Source organism: Hemitrygon akajei, chromosome 31 (genome assembly GCF_048418815.1).
Source record: "Hemitrygon akajei chromosome 31, sHemAka1.3, whole genome shotgun sequence".
NCBI lineage: Eukaryota > Metazoa > Chordata > Chondrichthyes > Myliobatiformes > Dasyatidae > Hemitrygon > Hemitrygon akajei.
The window spans coordinates 40,042,874-40,069,105 of record NC_133154.1 but is presented as its reverse complement, the minus strand read 5'-3'; the positions used below and the strand labels follow the sequence as shown (position 1 = coordinate 40,069,105).

The 26,232-nt window shown below is 43.5% G+C and overlaps 2 protein-coding genes across 3 annotated transcripts in view; one reads left to right on the top strand and one right to left on the bottom strand.

Moving 5' to 3' along the window:
• The window catches only part of ncf4 (neutrophil cytosolic factor 4), a 103,228-nt gene that overhangs the window by 53,166 nt on the left and 23,830 nt on the right, over window positions 1-26,232 (top strand). For both annotated transcript variants that reach the window (XM_073033747.1, XM_073033746.1), the window contains exon 7: window positions 13,781-13,879. In XM_073033747.1, the coding sequence (XP_072889848.1) occupies window positions 13,781-13,879 (99 nt within the window). The remainder of the gene's footprint in view (window positions 1-13,780; window positions 13,880-26,232) is intronic.
• LOC140719256 (endogenous retrovirus group 3 member 1 Env polyprotein-like) lies at window positions 76-6,935 on the bottom strand. Its single transcript, XM_073033744.1, has 2 exons — window positions 6,189-6,935; window positions 76-2,592 (listed from the first exon to the last, which is right to left on the bottom strand). Exon 2 carries the CDS (start codon window positions 2,298-2,300, stop codon window positions 630-632), a length of 1,671 nt encoding a protein of 556 aa, XP_072889845.1. The 5' UTR covers window positions 2,301-2,592; window positions 6,189-6,935; the 3' UTR covers window positions 76-629.

The following is a 26,232-nucleotide window of genomic DNA, read 5'->3' as shown; positions in this document are numbered from 1 at the left end:
TCATCCCTCCAATCGCCAAGATACTTTTCCATAGTGAATACTGTCAGAAATAATCCTACACTCTGAGTCTCAGCAAACTGCAAAGCGGCAAAGCTTTATTTTTCACGAGTCTGCAGAGTCGGACCCAAAACTGCTCCAGCAGTATTGAGCCCAGAGCATTACATTTCATTTCCTTTTATACAGTTTCAAGTAGGTTATCACGTGTCCCTCAGTTGCTGTATCATTCCTACAATTATTCATAGTCAGCTCCACTCTCCCCCTCCCCACAGGCTTGTACATTTCGGGGGTCACATACACATTTTCTCATATCCTCTGTCCTTGGAGTTAGCCATCCGCAGAGCCATGTCTGCCAAGTTTTCAAACACTTATCGGCCTTGGAGTTAGCCACAAGAGTACAGCTTATCTCCATCTGTTTCATCCACCTCCGCTCTCAGCTCCTAGCTTAATGACTCCTTTTTAGTTCTTCATGATTACCACAAGGTACAGATTGTACCTATACAGTTTTGCAAGAATCTTATATCCTTATTTAGCAATGTGTCAGCATATGTTTTGTAAGCTTAGATCTTAGCACAGTCTAACCTTAACCCTTTCTCTTCTTACAATTCCACCCTTTTTCTTTTTAGAGTGTGCTAAGGATTTGTCCAGGGATTCCACTCTTTCAGTTCCCTGCCTCGTTGCAACAGCATTTTAGCCGGGTCAGCTGGGTTCCCTGGCTGCATTACCTGTACTACTACTCGCGTTATTAATGCTCTCAAGCAGGGTATTAAGCATGGTAATATGATTATCATTATGAGTATTCCGCCAAATATTAACAGGGCTATTCGCCACCAGCTTCCTCCCAGCAGACTATCCAGCCAACTCAGGTTCCCTAAGGATCTCCAAGTTTGTACTGGCACATGGGCCAACTTCCGAATTTTGTCGGATATTTTCAACACTGCCTTTCCATTATCATTTATCTTTAGGCAACAGTTTGTCAGATTGAACTTTCCACAGACCCCTCCCTCGGAGGCCAATAGGTAATCCAATGCTAATCGATTTTGGTATATGGCTGTTCTCATCTGGCTTTGCTGCTCAGCCAGCAATTCCAGAGCCAATGCGGTTTGGTTGGTGATCACCTCTACTACAGCTTGTAGGCGTATTATTCGATTTAACATATATACCGGGGTTCGGTAACCCCATGACCCATCCTGGGCCCAAGTTGCTGGTCCGTAATATTCAATGATGCGTGCTGGAGGCCACTCGTCGCCCCATTCTCCCACCTTTATCTCCCGCTTCTCCCTTCTCAGTGAGTCAAATAACTTGATTCCCAATTCCCTATCTTCATCCTGGGGTAGGAGGAAGAACTCTGGCCTTATAAGGCCTAAGAAACAAACTCCTCCCCATCCTTTCGGCAATTTGGTGTATGCCTGATTCCCACAAATCCAGAACAGACCTTCTGGAACAAATCCTCCTTTCTTTGCTTTCCGCCAGGCTTTCCAAACACTGGGAATTCCTTCGTACGGGTTATGCCCACTGCAATTCCAGATTCCCGAATTGTTTCCCATAGCCGTACAATTGTCCTTTGCCCCTTTAGTTATGTACCAAGTCGGCTCCTCGGGCCACCAAGTGGCATTATTTTTTGTTTTAGCCAACTTTATACTCTGACATGGGCTTTCTCCTACTTTCACCTTCCCTTTTCTTTCTACACATACTTGTCCTTCCGGATAGTTTGTTAACTTCCATTCTTGCGTCCTACCAGTCCTTTTCTTATCCCAATCATGAGCCAATAGCTCCCACACACTCAAACTCTCACCTATCCATGGCCATTGCTCGCTCATGTGGGGTCCCCCACAAACCCAACAGTCACTTACATTTAAACTTGTAGCTATTCGAGTTGCTAAGTCTATAAACAGGTTTTCCTTCATTTCCGGTCTTGTTTTTCCATAGGTTCCCCATTCTTCTCTGACTCCACCAAACTCTGCCCTTCCTTTTTCTTTCCTTTCACATATCCATTCTGTCTCAGGGCATGTACTTTCTCGTACACTCCAACTTCTCCCTTCTCCTTTTTCTTCTCTCACTGATCCACCGGGGTATCCCCTGTTCTTTCTCAGGGTATATTTTATTCCTCCCTCTTCACATTCCTCTTTTTCTTTTCCATAACATTGGTCATTTACATGTGAATGTGACACAAGGGCCCCGGGTCGTTCTTTTCCTTTCTCCAAAACTCGGTTCCTACACTTGTCACATTTCCCTTCTATTTTTCCCACATACAGAATTAAATATATTACAGTCAATAATGTAACAGTCCACATTGAGTTCATTTTTGTTGCCTTTTCAGTTTCACCACCAACGGTTCTTCACTGGGAACACAGGTCCACTCCGTGTGTCCCTCAGGCTTAACTGGTCCCTTTATTCTGGATGTGTGGGTCCACCCTTTCTCTTTTGTTCGTACGGCCGCCTCGGTGGTTAACAGGACCTGGAAAGGGCCTTCCCACTGTGGTTGTAACTTCTCCGGCTTCCAGGTCCGTACCAGAACCCAATCTCCAGGCACGATCTGATGTAAAGCAAAGTCGAGCGGCGGAGTCTGGGCCAAGAGACCCTTCTTCCGCAGTTCTGCAAAGGAACGAGATAGTGCCAGTAAATAGTTCCTTATAAAAATATCACCCCCTTGTAGCGTGGGGTACCCTTCTACCTTATTCCAATACGGGAGTCCAAACAGCATTTCATAGGGGGAGATTCCTATATCCTTCCTGGGTGCTGTTCGGATTCTTAACAGGGCGATGGGGAGACACTTAGTCCAGGGTAACTTGGTTTCTAGCATTAATTTGGTCAATTGCGCCTTTAAGGTACTGTTCATCCTTTCCACCCGTCCCGAACTCTGGGGATGCCACGGGGTATGGTATTTCCATTGGATACTCAATGCATCACAAATCAACTGGTGCGTCTTGGAGGCAAAGTGTGTCCCTCTGTCCGAGTCTATGGACCCCATGATCCCATATCTGGGGATTATGTTTTCTAGTAGTATTCGGGCTACTGTAGGCGCATCGGCCTTTGTGGTCGGGTATGCTTCCACCCAGTGGGTAAAATGATCCACTATTACTAACAGGTACTTCCATCTCTGCACTGAGGGTAGTTCGGTAAAGTCGATCTGGACTCTATGGAACGGTCTCATGGCCAGTGGCTGGCCACCTCTTGGAGTGGATCGCATCACTTTCTTGTTTATCCGCTGGCACGTCGGACATCCAGTTATCTCTTGCTGGGCCAGTGTGTATATTCCTTTGCATACATAGTCCCTCAGAATTGTGTCGCACATGGCCTGTACTCCCCAGTGGGTTTGATGGTGCAACTGTTGGAGGATGTTGCGGGTTACTTCCTTATTTAGTACCTGTCTCCCATCCGGGACCGTCCATTTACCATCAGTGTCTTTTCGGGCTCCTAGTTGGTTCATGCTATCAATCTCTATTTGGGTAAACATAGGTTGTTTAGTAAGTCCTTCCCTCACTGGTATCAAGGTCAGGAGTTGGATCGGGTCTTCAACGGCTGCTCGTTTGGCCTCCCCATCGGCTAGACGGTTCCCTACTGCTTCAGGTGTTGATCCTTTTTGGTGTCCGGGTACATGTACTACCGCAATCTCAGTTGGTAGGGCCAGGGCTTCCAATGTCATACTTATCATTTGCTCGTGTGCCAGTCCCTTTCCTCTGGCCGTTATCAGTCCTCTTTCTTTCCATATCTTCCCAAAGGTATGTACTATCCCATAGGCGTACTTAGAGTCAGTGTATATTGTTCCGATCCTCTTCTCCAATATCCTCAGAGCCCTCTGGAGTGCGTATAATTCGCATGACTGGGCCGACCAGTTTCCCGGTAATCTCCCGGACTCCACTATTCTTTCAGTCTCTCCGTCAATGATGGCATATCCGCTGTGCCGTACTCCATCAATACATCGTGAGGATCCATCTATATACAATTCCTGTCCTTCTCCCAGGGGAACTTCCTGTAAGTCCTCCCGGCTCTTTGTTTGCAAGTCCAGCAATTCAATACAGTCGTGTTCTGACTCCTTTTCTTCTAGTCCTCCATAGAGGAACTGGGCTGGGTTGCAACTGGAATCCTTTGCGAAGTTTAGGTCTTCTCCGGTCATCAGTATAGTTTCGTACTTTAGAATGCGGGAGTCAGTGAGCCACCGATGTGCCTTCTGGGCTAGTAGGGTGCTGACCGAGTGGGGAGAATGCACTGTGATCTTCCCTCCAAAGGTTAGTTTCCGGGCTTCCTCTACCAATACCGCTGTCGCTGCCACTGCTTGGATACAGGTGGGCCATCCACGCGATACCGGGTCTAACATTTTTGACAGGAAAGCCACGGGTTGCCGCTTTCCTCCTCTGAGTTGGGTGAGTACCCCTTGGGCCATTCCTTCGGCATTGTTGACGTACAGCTGGAATGGTTTTTCCAGGGCTGGCAAGACTAACACCGGAGCACGGATCAATTGCCCCTTGATATAGTTGAATTTTTGCTCCTCTTCCTTTGTCCATTTTACTGTTTGCTCATCTTGCCCGAGTTTATCATACAGAAATTTCACCAGGGGAGTATAATTCTCAATCCAGATTCGACAATACCCCACTAACCCCAGGAACTGTCGTATCTCCTTCTTGGTACGAGGTAGCGACATCCCTGTTATTCCAGCTATCCTTTCTGGGGTAATGCTTCGCTGTCCCTTACTGACCCGGTGTCCCAGATACCTTACTTCCTTTTCCACGAATTGTAACTTTTTCTTGGAGACCCGTAGCCCCTTTTTCCCTAGGAAGTTCAGTAATCTGATGGTATCTTCCTGCACCCCTTTCTGTGTTGGCCCGGATAGTAATAAATCATCCACATACTGTAGCAGTTGGTTCTCTGGAGCACATTGGAATTCCGCTAGTACTTGCTCCAAGACCTGCCCGAATAGGTTAGGTGACTCAGTGAATCCTTGCGGCAGGACCGTCCATCTGAGTTGTCTTTTCCGCCCTGTTGTAGGATTTTCCCATTCAAACGCAAACATGTCCCGACTGCTTTCTTCTAGCGGGCAACTCCAGAAAGCATCTTTTAGATCTATTACACTGAACCATTCATGGTCAGGGGAGATTTTACTCATCAGGGTGTACGGGTTGGGTACTACCGGGTATCGGGTCTGGACTACTGCATTTAGACCCCGCAGGTCTTGTACCATCCGATAAGTCCCGTCCGGCTTTCGCACCGGGAGGATGGGGGTATTATATGGCGACATACATTCTTCCAGCAGTCCATCTGCGATCAGCCCTTCAATTACCGGCTGCAGCCCTTTTCTTCCTTCCATCGCAATGGGATACTGCTTCCTCCTTACTGGGCGACCGTCCGGTAGCAAGGTGATCTGTAGAGGGCTGATGTTCAATCCTCCCCTATTTCCCTCTCTATACCACACCTCGGGCTCTATTTTCTGGTCGTCCTCTTCTTTTAATGCGAATAATTTTACTATTATTTCTCCATTGTTCGGCACTGTTCCAATGCCCAGTTGCACTTGCAGGTCCCTTCCTAATAGGTTAAATCCTGCCGAGGGCAGCAGGAGAAGGTCTTGCCTTGTTGCCCTATCTTCATATCCGACTTCCACATTGTCCACAATGGGCACTTGTATCGTTTTTCCTCCGATACCGGATACCTTCATTACTCTTGTTCCTGTTCGGGCGCCGGGAGGTATCTGGATTACACTGGATCTTTCAGCACCCGAATCTACCATAAAGGTTGTATCTGACCCTTGGTTTTAGTTTCTAGTTTAAAACTTCTTGCGGAGTCTCCTGGTCCGGGAACCCAGCAAGAGGCATACTCATTTTCTTCCTCTCTCACATTTGGTTTAGAGTTTACATATATGTTTAAGGCCTGTCTAACCCAATCCTCATCTGACCCAAATGGTGGCCACCATACCGAGGACCCTTTTATTGGCTGTTTGGACCATAATTTGCAATATTCTACCATTCTCTTTTTCTGCTTTCCCTTTGTTCGTCCATATCCCCATCCTGCAAACATTCTACCGAGGGGGCTATCAGGAGGTACCTTCGGGAACAAACCCGAACTCTCCGGCTCCTCTTCCTTTGAGCTTCCCCCTCCCATTATTCCCTTCCCGGCCCGGTTCTTTTTACTCTAGGTGTCGTCACACCTAGTTTACCCGGTCACACCCACCTAGATCTCAGTTAGCTAGTCTCACTTACCCGGTGTGCCGTAGAACCGTCTCCTTTCCTCCCTGCTTTGCCGCCTTGCGCTGTCCGGATCTCACTCGCTCAAGCCGTTTCAGACGACGAGCAAGGAATCAGGGACTGCCGAACTCGGCAGGGTGCACCTTCTCCGATGTCCTTCCTCTCGCCCTCCACGACCGGAGTGGGGATCCCGGACGAGCCCCCAGCTGTCAGAAATAATCCTACACTCTGAGTCTCAGCAAACTGCAAAGCGGCAAAGCTTTATTTTTCACGAGTCTGCAGAGTCGGACCCAAAACTGCTCCAGCAGTATTGAGCCCAGAGCATTACATTTCATTTCCTTTTATACAGTTTCAAGTAGGTTATCACGTGTCCCTCAGTTGCTGTATCATTCCTACAATTATTCATAGTCAGCTCCACTCTCCCCCTCCCCACAGGCTTGTACATTTCGGGGGTCACATACACATTTTCTCATATCCTCTGTCCTTGGAGTTAGCCATCCGCAGAGCCATGTCTGCCAAGTTTTCAAACACTTATCGGCCTTGGAGTTAGCCACAAGAGTACAGCTTATCTCCATCTGTTTCATCCACCTCCGCTCTCAGCTCCTAGCTTAATGACTCCTTTTTAGTTCTTCATGATTACCACAAGGTACAGATTGTACCTATACAGTTTTGCAAGAATCTTATATCCTTATTTAGCAATGTGTCAGCATATGTTTTGTAAGCTTAGATCTTAGCACAGTCTAACCTTAACCCTTTCTCTTCTTACAAATACCAAAGCAAAGTATTCATTAAGTTGCTGCGGTTCCATACACACTTTTCCACTGTCACACTAGATTGGTCATCTTCCTGTCAGCTTGAACCAGAATGGCCATTCTCCTCTGACCTCTCATTAACAAGGTCGCCCACACAACTGTTGATCCCTAGATTTTTTTTGCTTTTTGCACCATTGTCTGTAAACTCTAGAGACTGCTGTGCGTGAAAATCCCAGGAGATCAGCAGTTTTTGACTAAAACCAGACCGGCCGGCACCACCAATCATTCCATGATCAAAGCCACTTAGATCACCTTTCTTCCCCAATTTAAATAACCAGGCATTACAGAGATGAGCAGGAGAGTATCTCTGGACACACAACATGTCAGAACTTGAAGTGAACAACCACAAACATACACTCAGTGGCATTTTAATACTTACAGAAGATATCTAGTAAAGTGGCCACTGAGTGCATGTTTGCAGCTTATATTTCTGCATTTCAAAACGTAATTTGTTCTTTAAAAAGTTCCAAACTATATAATTGCAAAAGGTTCAAACTAAAATGTTTCTTAAAAAGTAGTTATTCCCATGACTTGACATTAGGCTATCATTTATTCACAAACTTAAGTAAATAGTTACTGGAGTACCAACACGAATTTTAAACAAATTGTGACCAATTACCATGCCCACAGCAGTCTCCCATCCAATCACTAACCAGAGCTACATTTACTTAGCTTTGATGATCAGATAAGATCAGGTAGTTTTAGAATTTGTAATGTTTTATGTTTTCATTGGTGCATACCCTCTTAGGAAACTGTTTATATTACATTGTTAGTTTGCCTAACTGGAGGAAGATACATAGAAAAAGCATATTATCTCTCTTAAAAGCACTTAGGAGTCTGTGACTAAAGACTGGAGGCCTGGAGATATCCTGTCGTAAGGCTGGTGTGTGTTTTCAAGTCAAGTCAAGTCACTTTCATTGCCATTTCGGCCACAACTGCTGGTACGGTACACAGTAAAAACGAGACAATGTCTTTCTGGACCATGGTGCCAAATGAAACAGTACAAAAACTAACACAGAAAAAAAAACTACACTAGACTACAGACCTACCCAGGACTGCATAAAATGCACAAAACAGTGCAGGCATTCCAATAACTCCAGAGTTCTTTTGCGGTCCTTAAACTCAAACTCTGGACGCGATAAGTAGGTGATGGCTTTCTCATACTCAAACACAATGAAATAGAGAATTCCTTTACCCAAATCAACAACATATTCCACAACATAATGTGAACAATGGAAAGAGAAAGCAGTGACCAACTCGCATTCCTGGATGTACTTGTTACCATTAAAGACAACTGACGAGAACAATGGAGTGTACAACTGTGGAGTCTGCAGCAAGATCTACGTCGGCCAGACAGGATGTAAACTCTCAACTCATTTACGGGGACACAAACTGGCGGTACAGAGACATGATTCACTGTCGCTGATCTTGGTACATGATGGACATCATTTTAACTGGGACACTGCGGAGGTTGTGGTGCAGGCAAACACGAAGCAGGCATGAATAACTGATAACTCCATAAACAAACATATTGACATAGACTCCATCGATGAACCCCTAAGACCCAAAAGAATGGAGCCAATAGAATTCAAAGGTCAGCTGAAGGAGTAACCAATCAGGACTGAGGTAAGCAAATGGGTGCCTATAAAAACATGAGCACTCCCAGAGAGAAACACCACAACTGCGCACTGAGGATGTCAGCTCAACTGGTGATGAAACGCCTGCAAGCCAATTGCCACAACATCGAGTGCCTCAGTCTGAGCTACCGTTATTCACCACTATCTTGATAAGTTTTTTCTCCACTCTTAGGAGTGTGATTTGGAGGCAGAGTCTGCAGATGCTGAAACCTGCTGGTACAAAAAGAAAGACAGAATGCTGAAGGGGTGGCTAAAGTGTAGAAATGTAAAGATTGTAATGGAAACATTTGTAAAGGACTGAGAGTCATTGAATGGTTTATTGTATATAATTTTATTTTTGAATAAAGTATATTTTGATTTAAAAAATATGCTGAAGAAATATTGTAGCCTCTGTGGAACAAAATCGATCATTGATTCTTTGGGTTTGGACTCTTCCCCTGGATTCCATCTCCCTCCACAGATGCTGCCTGCTCCAGCAGTTTGCTTTTATGCACAATGATCTAATTTGCTGCTCATCACCCATCTTTATCATTGATGTCATACCTGAGAATATTTGTAGCAATAAGATGCAGATAAAGTCTGGACTAAGTTCAGGGTAAGGGGCAAGAGGTTTAGGAGGGATCTGAGTAAAAGCTTTTTTCATCTAGAGGAATCTGAAAGTACGCACCTGAGATGGTAGTGGGGGCAGAGATCCTCACAAGATTTATTAAGTTTCCAGAGAAGCACATAAATCATCAAGGGCAACTCGTAGTATAGTGATTAGATCAGGGTTCAATCCCCATGGCTGTCCATTGGGAGTTTACACATTCTCCCCATGACCTCGTGGGTGTCTTCGCAGAATTCCGCTTTCCTCCCACATTCCAAAAATAAAGATGTACAGGTTAGGGTTGGGGTTAGTACATTGTGGGGATGCTCCGTTGAAACTGGAAGCATGGTGACACTTGCGGGCTGTCCCCAGCACATCCTTGGACCTGCTGTTTGTTGACCCAAATCACACGTTTCACTGTACGTTTCATTGTGAATGTGACAGTGTTCATGGGTTTATGGTCTGTCCAGAAATCTGATGGCAGAGTGGAAAAAGCTCTTACTAAAACTGCTCCTAAAACACTGAGCATGTGAGAAAATGTTCCTAAAACTTTATGTACCATCAGATAGGAAGTCAGTGTTTGCTGAGCTATGATGACGTCATAACTTCGCTTGAGGTTGGACTTAAACAATAGGAGATTGTTGTTGTTAATCAATAACAAAAATATCAGAAACAGATCAAATGAGAAAGAAGAGGAGACAGTATAGTGTGGAGTATCTGAAATATGGATTTATACCAGCACCAAGCAACCAACAGCAGCCAATGTATCTGTTATGTGAAAAAGTTCTTTCAAATGAGGCAATGATGGACAGTTTGAATGCTTGCTGCTGAGCACAGAATCAGATGGCTCTCAAAACGAAACTGCCTGAGATGCTCGTTTGCACTTTTTGAAACTGTGATAAAATTCTTTGACGTCTTGAATGCTTCATTCAGTACTGTACTCAAGAATATTAGGGATGACATTGCTTATTTGTCAGAATTATTTGCAAAGTTTAATGAAATCAATCTTCAATTGCAAGGAAATTATGTGAATCTTATCCAGGACAAGTCAGTCACCTCCCCTTTTTTTATTTATTGAGATACAGTATGGATTAGGGTCTTCCAGCCCCTCGAGCTGTACCATCCAGGAACCGCAGATTTAACCCGAGCCTAATCACGGGACAGTTTACAATGACCAGCTAACCTAGTCATTGGTATGTGATTGGAATGTGGGAGGAAGCTGGAGCACTCACAGGAAGCCACATGGTCAAGGGGAGAATGTACAAACCCCTTACAGACAGCGACAGGAATTGAACCGCTGGTCGCTGGGACTATAAAGTGTTGTGCTGGCCACTAGGCTATCATGCTGCTCCGCATGATAACCTGTCCAAGATAACCCTAGTTAGACCATAAGACCATAAGATATAGGAGCAGAATTAGGCCATTTGGTCCATCAAGCCTGTTCCACCATTTCATCATGGCTGCTTTATTTTTCCTCTCAGCCCCAATCTCCTGCCTTTCCCCCAAATCCTTTCATGCCCTGACCAATCAAGGATCTATTAACCCCTGCCTTAAATATACATAAAGACTTAGCCTCCGCAGCTGCCTGTGGCAAAGAATTCCACAGACTCACCACTCTCTGGCTAAAGAAATACTTCCTCATCTCAGTTATAAAAGACACCCCTCTACTTTGAGGCTGTGTCCACTGGTCTTGGACTCTCCCATCATAGGAAACATCTTCTCCACATCCATTCTATCAAGGCCTTTCACCATTTGATAGGTTCATATCAAGAGTTTGGTTGCAGAAAAACATCTCTGAATGCTATCCTGCACTGTGAAAAAAGCTCAAGATGGTCTTTATTGCCTTTCCAACATCATATTTAGTGGAGTGTAGTGTCAGGGCAGTCGTCCAACTTTTGCAGCAAAGAAACACACTGCAAGTTACTGAATGTGGGGATCTGAAACTCCTTCTCAGTGACATTCAGCCTGACGTTGAGAAGCTGATATCACTGCACCAAGCCCATGCATCTCACTGAAAGGTGAAAAGTGGTGAATAGTTAGACTACTGCAGTACGGTCTAAAATTGTTGATGAACATAGATTTTACTGTAATTAAATAAAGAAACAATTTTATTTGTATCTTAAATGGATTTGAATATTGTTGTCATTTCTTTGTCACTATTTTGAATTTGAAGGTGCTATTTTTTTCAATGTTAATAAAAATTCCTCATAATTTTTATGTAAAGGCCAGAAAGAGAGAAGTGGGGTCTGGGAGCCAAGGGGTTAGTAACCCAAAAAGTCTGGGAACCTCTGGTATAGAGGATATGATGGGCAGGGTGAGTAGTAGAGCCTTTTATGTCACTATGATTCTGACAGATTAGCAATGAAGCAAATATAACATACGCTGTAAATGAGTTTAGATCATCTCCAGGCAATAACACGTTTCAATGGGAATAAATTACAATGCTAGCCAGACCATGCACAGTATTCCTTTGTATACGATGGAAAATTCAGCAGTCTTTTTTTGGACTGCGATCAGTAGTCCTTTGCAGTTGCTGTGTTCTTAGGCAGAAATGAATTGATGGACTCTCCCAGCCAAAGTGGAATCTAATCAGAAAATAAGAGGCTATAGTTTCACCCTGTTAATCGAGCAGCCATTTGGTGCATCTTGAGAATCTATTGTAAGAATGGGCTATAGGGTGGCATGGCAGTGTAGTGATTAATGTAACATTCAGTGAATTGTGGATTCCACCTCAAGCATTGCCAAATTTAACAAAGGTTTCCAAACAGTGTTATATATTCTGTTCATTTGCCCAACACACTTTATATTTCTCATTTATATAATACTACCCTCAACACTGCTTTTATTTTCCAGAAATTAGTCTGCTTTTGTTGGGAGGATTTGCTGTGGTTTTGAATAAATTGTAGTTTCTGCACTCTTCAAATTAATTATGTTTAATACAATAGAATATATGACCTGACCCTGACCATACTCTCTGTTTCTAACTCATCAGCTGACAAGGTTTTGGCTACAGACAGTAATTTCAGAATTAGGTACAGATAGCACATCTCTCATTTTCTCTCTCTCTCTCTCTCTCTCTTACTCTCACTCTCACACTCACTCACTCACTCATACAAAATGCTGGAGAAACTCTACAAGTCAGGTAACATCTATGAAAATGAATAAACAGTTGATGTTTCGAACTGAGCCCCTTCGTCAGGACTGGACAGGAGGGGGAAAGTTGCCAGAATAAAATGGTGGGGGGAGGGGAAGGAGGATAGCCAGAATGTGAAGCCAGGTGGGTGGGAAAGGTAAATGGTTGGAGACGAAGAAATCTGACAGGAGAGGAGACTGGACCATGGGAGAAAGGGAAGGAGGGGCAACAGGGGGAGGTGCTAGCAGGTGAGGCGAAGAGGAAAGAGACAGGAGTGGGGAATGGAAGATGGAAGGGGGAAGGAAAAGAAAAAAATTAGCAGAAGGAGAAATCAGTATTCATACCATCAGGTTGGAGGCTACCTAGAGGGAATGTGAAGCATTGCTCCTCCACCCCAAGAGGTCCTCATCATGGCAAAAGAAGAGGCCATGGACCGACATGTCAAAACGGGATGGAGATAGAACAACAACCTCAGACCACCTGTGGAAGCTAAAGCAGGGAAAATGTGGTAGTGAGCTATGAACGGTGATCAAAATATTGGACAAAGAGATACTGCAAATTTCTTAACGAAGAAGAGGTGTGGAAGCTGGAGCAAAGTAAGGGTCAAGATAATGTCCAGCGAAGCATAGTTTACAGTAGGATGCAGTCAATGCAGGTAAGAAAGCATTGCTTTCCTTTGTACAGCAGGGGACCAGAGCCAAGGTAAGCATGTAACAGAACAGTGGAAGGCACAGACACTAAGCAGGGGACTTACTAACTTGAAAGAATTGTCTGTTGCCAGCTGGCAGACTCTATTGACTTTAACACCTGTATTGTGAATGGTGATTGACTATGCAAATAAAGAATTTGAATATACTCGGTTTAGCAAATACTCAGTCTCCATAACTGCTGGTCAATTCTGTATAAAATGGCATTCCTCTTATCAGACTTCAGAACACTGTGGAGTCAGGGGCTGTGCTGTTCACCTTGTACACAGTAAATGAAGTAAATAAGTCTCCAGAGACCAGTTATCGGTGATGATAGAGGGAGATCGAGGAGGGATGACTTTTCAGTGGATGGTATTCATGTGGCTGAAGGCGGTGTGGGGAAGGGAAGGTGTGCTGGATGCACAGTCAAGAGAACATTTCACGTGGTAAAAGGTCACGGGGCATACTGGGGCTGTTCGGGCCACCCCTGACTTCAGTGATCCCATTCCTGTGGGCATGATCTGTTGGTGCCAGACTGTGTGGCGACTCTTGCTTCAAGTTGTATTGTCTGTTAACGCAAATGGCACATTTTACTGGGTGTGCTTCAACAATGCGTGTGGTAAATGAATCCGAATCTAATCCGAGCCTGCCACGGCAACGTGAGCATGGTTTATTTTTTTCCCATATAGAGTGCTTTACAGGGATGCTTTTCCATGCTGAAGCACTGACCTCTCTCTCTCTTTATTCCCTCAGGCTCTGTATAATTTTACTGGGGAAAATGACCTGGAATTGACGTTCAAGGCTGGCGACATTATCTATCTGCTAAACAAAGTAAACGAACAATGGTTGGAGGTAAGTGTGATGCTAAAGCAGACAGTGTTCATTTACCAGGATATGTTGGCAGCAGGACATTGTACTGTGGAGATTTCTGTATGGTGAATGGGTGTAGCCAGAACTGGGTGATGTTCAGATCTTTGCTATTAGTGAAGTCATTACCAACACTCAAAAATTCGCATTATGGAAGTGCTGCATTCATATTGACCTTGACACTGTCAAGGACCCCTCCCAACTGGCACACAATTTTTTTGACCTCCTACCATCAGGCAGAAGGTGCCAGAGTATAAGAACATGGACTGTTAAGATGGGTAACAGCTTGTTTCCCCAGACTGTTAGACTTCCTGTTACCATACAATCATAAAACATTGGAGCAGAATTAGGCCATTCAGCCCATCAAGTCTGCTCTACCATTCCGTTATGGCTGATTTATTATGCCTCTCAACCCCATTCTCCTGCCTTATCCCTGTAAACTTTGGCACCCTGACTAACCAAGAACCTACCAACTCTGCTTTAAATATACTCAATGACTTGGCCTCCACTGCTGACCACAGCAGTGAATTCCACAGATTCACTACCATCAGGCTAAATAAAGTCTTTCTAAACTCTGATCTAAATGGACATCCCTCTATTCGGAGGCTGTGCTCTCTGGTCCTAGAGGAATCATCCTCTCCACATCCACTCTATCTAGGCTTTTCAATATTCGTAGGTCTCACTGAGATTCCCCTGATTCTTCTAAACTCCAAGAAGTACAGGCCCAGAGCCATCAAACACTCCTCATTAGTTATCCATTTCATTCCTGGGATCATTCTCTTAATAGAACCCTCTCCAATATCAGCACATCTTTTCTTAGATAAAGGGCCCAAAACTCCACATGATGTGCCAAATGCAGTCTGACCAATGCCCTATAAAGCCTCAGCATTACATCCTTGCTTTTGTATTCTAGTTTTCACAAAATGAATGCTAACATTGCCTCGTCACCACCTTCTTAACCTGCAAGAGGACTTCCAAGTCCCTTTGCACCTCTAATTTTTGAATTTTGATCCCCAGTTAGAAAATAATCCATGCCATTCTTCCCATTCTCCCAATCTTCAAGTACTTCTGCAGAATTCCTTCTTCTTCAACACTACTTGCCCCTCCACCTATCTTTGTATTGTCTTCAAACTTGGCCACAAAGCCATAAATTCCATCATTGAAATCATTGATATATAAGTGGACCCCATAGCGATCCCTGTAGAACACCACATCACTAGAATAGGCTCCCTTTATTCCTCCTGCCTATCAGCCAATCTTCTATCCATACTGGTGTCTGTCCTTTCATAACATGGGCTCATATCTTGTTACACAGCCTCATTGCTGGCACCTTGTCAAAATTCTTATGAAAACCCAAGTAAATATCATCCACTGACTCGCCTTTGTCTATCTCGCCTGTTATTTCCTCAGACAGTTCCAAACAATTCCCCTTAAGGAAAGCATGTTGACTTTGGCCTGCTTATCATGCACTTCCAAGTACCCTGAAACTTCATCCTTAATAATAATAAATTCCAACATCCTCTCAGCCACTGAAATTAGGCTAACTGGCCTATAATTTCCTTTCTCCTGCCTCCCTCCCATCTTTAAGAGAGGTGACATTTGCAAATTTCCAGTCATAGTTATAGCCATAGAAAAATACAGCAGAGAAACAGGCCCTTCAGCCCATCTAATCCATTTCAAAACCATTTAAACTGCCTACTCCCATTGACCTGCTCTGTGACCATAGCCCTCCATATACTTACCATCCAAGTACCTATCAAAATTTCTTTTGAACATTGAAATGGAGCTCGCAAGCACCACTTTTGCTGGTAGCTCATTCCACACTTCATGACCTGCTGAGTAAAGAATATCCCCCTCATGTTCTCCTTAAACTTTGCACCTTTCACCCTTAACCCATGACTTCTGGTTGTAGTCCCACCCAACCTTAGTGGAAAAAGCCTGCTTGCATTTAAACCTAACTACCCCCCTCATCATTTTGTATGCCTCTATCAAATCTCCTCAGTCTTCTACATTCCAAGGAGTAAAGTCCTAACCTATTCAATCTTTCCTTATAACTCAGGACTTCCAGATGCAGTAACATCTTTGTAAATTTTCTTTGTACTCTTTCAACCTTTCCTGTAGGTAGGTGACCAAAACTGCACACTATATTCCAAATTAGGCCTCACCAATGTCTTATACAACTTCAACATAACATCCTTCTCCTGTACTTAATACATTGATTTATGAAGGCCAATGTGCCAACAGCTTTCTCTGTGACACCACTTTCAATGAATTATGGACCTGTGTTTCCAGATGCCTTTATTCTACCACACTCCTCAGTACCCTCCCGTTCACGGTGTAAGACCGACCCTGGCTGGTCCTACCGAAGTGCAACATCTCACACTTGTCTACATTAAATTCCATCAGCCCATTTTTCCAGCTGGTTCACATCCTTGCTATCCACTATACCCCCAGTCTTGGTTTCATCCACAAATTTGCTGATCTAGTTATCCACATTTTCATACAGATGACAAATGACATTAGACCCAGCATTGAGCCCTGTGGCACACCACTAGTCACAGGCCTCCAGTCAAAGAGGCAACCATCTACAAGCACTCTCTGGCTTCTCCCACAAAACCAATGTCCAATCCAATTGATACCTCATAGAACCATAGAACCATAGAACATTACAGCACAGAAACAGGCCTTTTGGCCCTTCTTGGCTGTGCCAAACCATTTTTCTGCCCAGTCCCACTGACCTGCACCTGGACCATATCCCTCCATACACGTCTCATCCATGTACCTGTCCAAGTTTTTTTAAATTTTAAAAGTGAGCCTGCATTTACCACTTCATTTGGCAGCTCATTCCACACTCCCACCATTCTCTGTGTGAAGAAGCCACCTCTAATGTTCCCTTTAAACTTTTCCCCCTTTACCCTTAATCCATGTTCTCTTTTTTTTTTCTCCCCTGGCCTCAGTGGAAAAAGCCTGCTTGCATTCAGTCTATCTAACCCATCATAATTCTATATACCTCTATCAAATCTCCCCTCATTCTTATACACTCCAGGGAATAAAGTCCTAACCTATTCAACCTTTCTCTGTAACTCAGTTTCTCAAGTCCCGGCAACATCCTTGTAAACCTTCTCTGCACTCTTTCAACATTATTAATATCCTTCCTGTAATCTGGTGACCAAAACTGTACACAATACTCCAAATTCAGCCTCATCAATGCCTTATACGACCTCAACATAACATTCCAACTCTTATACTCAATACTTTGATTTATAAGGGCCAATGTACCAAAAGCTCTCTTTACTACTCTATCTACCTGTGACGCCACTTTTAGGGAATTTTGTATCTGTATTCCTAGATCCCTCTGTTCTACTGCACTCCTCAGTGCCCTACCATTTACCTTGTATGTTCTACCTTGGTTTGTCCTTCCAAAGTGCAATACCTCACATTTGTCTGTATTAAACTCCATCTACCATTTTTCAGCCCATTTTTCCAGCTGGTCCAGATCCCTCTGCAAGCTTTGAAAACCTTCCTCACTGTCCACTACACCTCCAATCTTTGTATCATCAGCAAATTTGCTGATCCAATTTACCACATTATCATCCAGATCATTGATATAGATGACAAATAACAATGGTCCCAGCACTGATCCCTGTGGCACACCACTAGTCGCAGGCTCCACTCAGAGAAGCAATCCTCCACTACCACTCTCTGACTTCTTCCATTGAGCCAATGTCTAATCCAGTTTACTACCTCTCCATGTATACCTAGCGACTGAATCTTCCTAACTAACCTCCCATGTGGGACCTTGTCAAAGGCCTTACTGAAGTCCATGTAGACAACATCCACTGCTTTCCCTTCATCCACTTTCCTTGTAACTTCCTCGAAAAACCTCATCTTGGGTGCCGAGTGACTGAACCTCCGGAATCATTCCAGAATCTAGTGATTCTTGGAAGATCATTTCTACTGCCTTCACAATCTCTTCAGCCAACTCTTTCAGAATCTTGGGGTATAGTCCATCTGTTCCAGGTGACTTATTTATCTCCAGACCTTTCAGCTGCCCCAGTACCTTCTCCTTAGTAATAGTATCTACACTCGCTTCTGCCCCCTAATGCTGTGGAATTTTTGGCATAATGCTTGTGTCTTCCTCAGACTGATGCAAAGTACCTACCAATTTTATCCACTATTTCTTTGTTCCCTATTACTACCTCTCCATCATCATTTTCCAGCAGTCCAATATCCACTCTCGCCTCTCTTTTACTTTTTATATTCCTGAAAAAAAACATTTGGTATCCTCTTTTATATTTGGTCAGCTTAACTTCATATTTCATCTTATCTTCTCTTATGGTTTTTAGTTGCCTCTGTTGATTTTTAAAATCTTCCCAATCCTCTAACTTCCCACTAACCTTTGCTATGTTGAGTGCCCTCGCTTTTGCCTTTATGCTGTTTTTATCTTCCCTTTGGGATGTGTCTGCCCTGCGCTTTCCGAATTTCCCCCAGAAACTCTAGCCATTACCATCCAGTCCACATTATTTCTGATTGTGCCAGTGGCATTGCATTGTTGTATATTTAACTATACGTCATAAATGCACTTTATGTCAACTTGTACAGTACATCTATAGAATATTTTGTTAATATCTGTTAATATTATTTTGTGTGCTGTGTGTGATATATGTACTGTGTTTTCCACCATGGTCCCAGAGAAATGTTGTTTCCTTTAGCTGTATACATGTGTAGGTTCAATGACAATAAACTTAAACGTCTCTGAACTGAAGGTCATAAATACAATGCATTCTGCAGATGCTGAAAATTTTAAACAACACTCAGCAAGTCATCTGTGGAGGGGAAAAAACAGTTGATGTTTTGGGATGAGATGAGTTCTAATGATGGACTTCGGCATGATATGTTGACTATTTATTCCACTCCATAGGTGCTGCTTGACTTGCTAAACTTCCTCGAGCATTTTGTATTTGTTGAACAGGAGGTGGACTGGTCTGGGGACTATTGGGAGAAATTAGCAGCAGCACTGTGTAATCATTTGTATCACCACAGAGATTAATATCTCCCCACCGGAATTGGTCTAGTATGTCACGTGTACCAAGGGGCAGTGAAAAGCTTGGTTTGCACAGTGCACTGAGGTGGAACAAGGTAAGCAATCAGAATGCAGAATGAAGCACAGCAGCTACTGAGGAAGTGCAGTGCAGGTGGACAGTAAAGTGCATGATCATAATGAGATCAGGAGTCCAGTCAATCATCTTATTGAATGATCTGACTCTTCATCTCATGTTCTCAATCTTCATTATTTAGTGGATTATTATTACTTATTTTTGTATATGCAGTTTGTTGTTTTTTGCACACTGGTTGAGTGCCCAAGTTGGCGTGGTCTTTCATTGATTCTATTATGGATTTATTACGCCCACAAGAAAATGAATCTCAGGGTTGCACATGGTGACATACCTGTACTTTGATAGTAAATGTACTTTGTACTTTGTGTAAAAGCAGAGCAGAAGCTATTGTAGAGCCTGCTGGTGGATAGATGTATTAGAGGTTGAATCTGGTTACCTGTCCTGAACTACTGATGTATTTGCTGAAATGTGGCAGGAATGATACTTTTGAACATGATAAGTTGAAAGGGTAAATTGGTTTACTATTTTCACATGTACTGAGGTAAAGTGAAAATCTTTGTTTTACTTGCCATCTGTACAGATCATTGGATCACATCAGTAATGCAATTGAAAACAATGGCAGAATGCAGACTAAGGTGTTACAATTACAGAGAAAGTGCAGTGCAAGGTCATAGTGAGGTTGCTCCAGGGGGTCCATTCAATAATTTTATAACAGCGGGATAGAAGCTGTCCTTAAGCCTGATGCGACATGCATTAAAGGTCTTGTATCTTCTGCTCAATGTGAGGGAAAGAAGAGGGAATTTTTTTCCTTCCTATGCATGTGCAGACATTGAGATATAGAGCAATGATACAGACCCTTCGGCCCAACTCATCCATGCTGTCCTCCCAGCTATTCCCAATGTCCTGTATTTGGCTCATATCACTCCAAGCCCTGCCCCTCCATGCTCCTATCCAAATTTTGAATGATACTGTTGTAGCTGCCCAGTTATTAATTTTTGTGAGAAAATTCAGCTCTCATTAAAGCAAAATAAAATTTTGAAGACATAATTCCATTTCCCAAACTGGTCTGTCAATCGATGTGACTTCCTTGGGGACCGTTCACAATTATTGGTGTTTGAGTAAATCATGTTGTTGCAGGTGATAAATTTTTAATGTTTTCCTACTGCTGGAAAAGTGAACCATTTTCTGGTGACGGCATTGAATCTCCAAGATCTTCTCAGAACAGCAGAGTCTTAGGCCTAATCATCTTTAGCTACCTCACCAATTACCTTCCTTCCGTCCTAAGGTCAGAGGTTGGGATGCTTGTCAGTGATTTAGTTTCCTTTGCAGCTCCTTAGCACGTGCCTTTGTTCAAAAAGACCTAGATATGTAGAACGTCAAACAGTCCAGCACAGAATAGGACATTGGAAAAAAAGTTGTGCCTCACTGTTTAAACCAATGACTCCTTATTAATCTCATCCTTTTTCCCTGCAACTTGACCATATCCCTCCTTTCTCTGCATATTAATGCGCCTATCTAAGGGTCTCTTAAATGCTCCAATACTGTCTGCTTCCACCACCACCCTTAGCAATGTATTCCAGACACCCTCCACTCTGTAAAAATAAAATTGTCTTGCATATGCCCTGTTGCACTTACCCCTCTTGCCTGGGTCAAATAATAACTGAGTAATGGTGCCACAGGGCCAAGGTGATACTGGGTCAAGGTGCATTGTACTTTCCCCCTCTCACCTTAAATCCATGCCTTCTAGTATTAGACATTCAAATCCAGGGGCCAAAAAATTATACTGGCTATCTACCTATGCCTCGCATAATCTAATAAACTTTTATCAAATCTCCATTCAGTCTCCACCACTCCAGAGAAAACAGCCTCAGTTTACTCATGACATGTCCCCTAATCCAGCAGTGTCACAGCCTCCACATCCTAATTGCAATGAAGCAACCAGAAATGAATACAATACACCAGATGTGGCCTCATCAGAGATTTGTGACTCTTGAACTCAGTGGCTCAACTAATGAAGATTGTGCCAAATGAGAATAAAGAGCACACCATTTACCACCCTGTGTATAAACTGGCTGGTAAGAGGAAAGTCATCACAGGTATGTGTAATGACCATCTCCTCCAATGGAATCTAACCATCAATGGTATCACCATCACCTTATTCAGATTTATTTTTTACACGTACATCAAAGCATAAAGTGAAATGCTTTGTTTGTGTTAATAACCAATTCCCTAGGGTGTGCTGTGGGCAGCCCTCAAGTGTCACCACACATTCTAGCACCAACAGAAAAGCCCATGATTCTTGGCAGAACAACACAGAACACAACAGGCAACAAAACAACAACAGCAAAACGAGCCCCTTTCCTCCCTTTAATATTAAACCATTTGATGATGAAACTTACCAACAGTTCAATCTTTATAGTTTCTCTACAGTGAGGGCCCTTTATTTTCATTTGCTTCTCCACTTCCAAATCTTGTCCTTGTTCCCAAGTTTTATGTGTTTTGAGAGCTAACAGGGTCATAGTTTGGAATGCATTTGAAACGCCTTTAGTTCAGTGCTGTGGACAGCAGCCAGCTTCAGAAAGCTCAAGACAATATGTGTGCTGTATGTACATTCTGTACGTTCCATGAGGAAAGAGCATGAGCTATTTCCATTAAGAAGGTAGTCGACAGCTGTGGCAGATACATAACAGACCCTGAAGTATCTTGTGTCACAAAAATAACATGCAGACTTTCAAACCATCAAGTGTCATATTCAGATACATGAGGGTTCTGCTGATTAACAGTGTAAATATTTGACATGCTGCATATCATGATAATGACATAGCAAGCCAGAGTGGAGGTGACAACTCCTGCACTTGGGGAATTAACCGAGCTTCTTGGGCTCAAGTGTAGGGTAACGTAATTGGTGGAAATGTACATAATTCACAGCCACCGACACTAAGTTGGGGTTTCATTTTAAGAGGCCGTTCTGACATGATGACATAATTACATAAAGAGTTTTTAGCAGGCTTTGAGTTCAGTTTTTTGGTGTTCAATAAATTAGTTGCTATGGCTTTTCTGAAACGTAAAATGCCTCCACTCTTTTATTTACGAAAATCTACCAAAAACTCTGGAGTGGGGCCTGTACCTTTGGACTTGGTGAACCATGCTGAGGGCCACCAATCTGCATGCTGGAGAAAGGGTAAAGTTAGGCCTTTCACCCTGCATTTTGCAGACACTTCAGAATCAGAATCAAAATCGGGTTTAATACCACTGACACATGCAAGGAAATTTGTTATTTTGCAGCAGCGGTGCAGTGCAAGATAAAAAACTTACAATAAGTTACAAAAAAAAACAAATAGTGCAAAAGAGGAATCTGATGGCGGAGGAGAAGAAGCCATGACTAGGACATTGAGCAATTGTGTTCAAGATCCTGTACCTCCTCGCCAATGGTGGTAATGAGGGGAGCACATGTCCCAGATAGCAAAGATCTTTATCAACAGATGTTGCCTTCTTGAGACACTCCCTTTTGAAGTTGCCCTCAGTGGTAGGGAGGCTTGGAGCTGGCTGACTCTACAACTCTCTGCAGTCTCTTTAGATCTGTGCATTGTAGCCTCTCTGTACCAGATGGTGATACAACCTGTCACTGTACATCTGTACAAATTTGCTAGCGTCTTTGGTGACATATCAAAGACTCCTAATGATACTGCCATGGCTTCAGATTCTCAGAATTCAGATTTATCACATGGAAATGTACAATCAAATGCATCATTTGTATTAACCACCAACACACCTAAGAATAAGCTGGGTGCAGCTGGCAAGTGTTGGCACACACACCAACACAACGTGCCCACCTTGCCTGGTAGAACAGCACAGAGCACAAGAAGCAATAACACAAAAGCAGTGAAACAAGCACCATTCGAATCGCCTTCCCACCCACTCATCCATACCCTCGGACAGTCCTCCAAGTTTGTAACTGCATCAGTAAGCTGGGCCCAGGATAAATCCTTTGAGATGTTGGCGCTCAAGAACCTCTTGTTTCTTCCCTGTCTTACACAGTCTATTCAACCCTAACCCTACCACATCAACAGAACACTACAGACCACCTCTTGTACCACCACGGACTTTTTTGCAGTCCTTTTCACTATGGAGTCATTTTATGGAGTCACAGAGTATAAAAAAGTAAAGCACAGAACCAGGCCCTTTGGCTCATCCGGTTCATACAGAACCATTTAAACTGCCTAGTCCAATTGACCTGCTCTCCATACCTCTGACATCCTATCCAAACTTCTCTTAAATTTTTCACCTTTCACCTCTAGTTGTAGTCCCACCAAACTTCAATGGAAAAAGCCTGCTTGCATTTATCCCTCATAATTTTGTATACCTATCAAATCTGCCCTAAAACCTCTATATTCCTAGGAATAAAATCCTAATGTATTCAATCTTTACTTATAACCCCTAACCCTAACCCAGTCCCAGCAACATCCTTGCAGATTTTCTCTGTACTCTTTCAACCTTATTTACATCTTCTGAAGGTAGGTGATCAGAACTGCACATAACCCTTCAAATTAGGCCTCAGCAACATCTTATACAACTTCAAAATAGCATCCCATCTCCTGAGCTCAATACTTCAATTTATGAAGGTCAATGAGCTAAAGGCTCTCTTTTCGATCCTATCTACCTGTAATGCCACTTTAAGTGAATTATGGACCCGTATTCCCAGATCCTTCTGATCTACCGCACTCCTCAGTTCCCTACGATTCATTGTGTAAGACCTGTCCAGGTTGGTTCTATTGAAGTGCAACACTTCGCACTTTTCTGCATTAAATTCCATCTGCCATTTTTCAGCTGTGTTTTTCCAGATGGTCAAGATCCCACTGCAATCTCTGGTAGTCTTCCTCACTGTCCATGATACCCCCAGTCTTGGTGTCATCTACAAATTTGCTTATCCAGTAAACCATGCTATCATCCACTTCACTGATGTAGATGACAAACAACAACAGACCCAACACTAGTCAAAGGCCTCCAGTCAGGGAGGTAAAGTTGTACTACCACTCTCTAGGTTCTCCCGCAAAGCCAATGTCTAATTCAATTTACCTCCTAATCTTGAATGCCAAGTGCCTGAACCTTCTTGATGAACCTCCCATGGGGGCCTTCTCAAATGCCTTGCAAAAATCCAAGTAGACAACATCCACTGACTTATCTTCATCAACATTCCTGATAAGTTAGTCTAAAAAAAACTATAAGATTGGTTAGCTGTGACCGACCACGCACAAGACCACGCTGAATATCCCTAATCAGTGCATGTCTATCCAAATACATATCAGATTGTTTCTGATAACTATCCCACTACTGATGTCAGGCTCACTGGCCTATAATTTCCTGGTTTAATTTTAGAGCCTTTCTTAAACAGCAGAACAACATTAGGCATCCTCCAGTCTGCTGTACCTCACCTGTCGCTGAGAATGATTTTGATATCTTGTTCCAGTTCCCTGCCTGCTCTGGATCTTTTCATCTCTAATTGTTGACAAGACATCAACCATCTTGAATACAACACTCCTCTCTCTTCCTCCAACCTGAACACTCTGCACCAATCCCAAACTTACCATCAAACCTGGAGACAGAGGGGGCATCGTGGTAGTTTGGTGTAAATATCTTTACATGCTGAGGCCCGGTGGCAACTCTCAGACTCTACCTCATATCTACCCCTTGAGGAGAACCCCACTCCTCACCACCAAAAAACTGTCTCTGACACTGTCACTGACCTTATCCACTCTGGAGAACTCCCTGTCATTGCCACCAAACTCATAGTTCTCTTACACCACACTGCTTGATTCTACCTCCTACGGTCTGGGTAGGGCTATTGTCTCTGCCTTCTCCTGCCCTACTGAACATGTCTCCTCATCTCTTGACTCAATTTTATTCCCCCTTGGTTCATTCCCTTCCCACCTACATCTGCGACTCTTCTCATATCCTCGATCTCTTCAGTAGCTTCCAATTCTCTGCCCTAACTGCCTCATTTTCACCATGGTGGAGGAGCAACACCTGAGATTTCAGCTGGGTACCCATCCAACCTGATGGCATGTATTTCAATTCCCTTTCCAATGTCTCAATCCTCTTGTGCCAAAATGAGGTCACCCTCAGGGTGGAGGAGCAACACCTTAGATTTCGCAAACACGAGGAAATCTGCAGATGCTGGAGATTCAAGCAACACACACAAAATGCTGGTGGAACGTAGCAGGCCAATTTATCATTTATCCAAATTCATCATTCAGATAAATCATTTCGGATTTCCCCCTCCCGCTCCTACTTTCAAATCTCTTACTATCTTTTCTTTCAGTTAGTCCTGATGAAGGGTCTCGGCCCGAAACGTCGACAGTGCTTCTCCCTATAGATGCTGCCAGGCCTGCTGTGTTCCACCAGCATTTTGTGTGTGTTACCTTAGATTTCATCTGGGTACCTGACGGCATGTATTTCAGTTCCCCACCCCGCCATTCCCCACTCTGACCTTTTACATCTTCTCACCCACCTATTACTTCTCCCTGGGTCCTCCCTTCCCTTTCTCCTACTGTCCATTTTCCAATCCTATCAGATTCTTTCTTCTCCAGCCCTTGACCTTCCCCACCCACCTGGCTTCACCTATCACCTTCCAGTTGACCTCTTTTTCCCTCCCGCCACCTTCTAATTCAGACATCTTGTCCCTTCCCTCTCAGTCCTGAAGAAGGGTCTCAGCCCAAAACATCAGCTATTTACCCTTTTCCTTCGATGCTGCCTGGCCTGTTGAGTTCCTCTAGCATTTCGTGTGTTTTGGTTTGGACTTCCAGCAGTTGCAGATTTTCTCGTGTTTTTAAATATCTCTAAAGGGCCCCTGCAATTTCTGCTCTTGCCTCCCTCAGGATCTGAGGGAAAACCTTGTCTGGCCCTGGGGATTTATCCACCCTAATTTGCCTTAAGGCAGCAAACACTTCCTCCTTTGTAATCTATATAGGGGCCCATGTCTGCTGTAATCTGTATAGGGGCCTGTGTCTGTTGTAAATAAATCTTTCATTGCAACCACACCTCACTGTACGTGTGCACATGACAATAATCTCAACTTTTGAATCCTCTTTCTTCCTGACCTTCCTATTCCACATTCATTTCTTTTTTCTTCCAAATTACAATAAGTTTGATGTTCTTTAGCCTAATAGCTCATAGAATGAGGGCATTCAACTCATTCAGTCTATTCTGTGAGAGAGATAACCT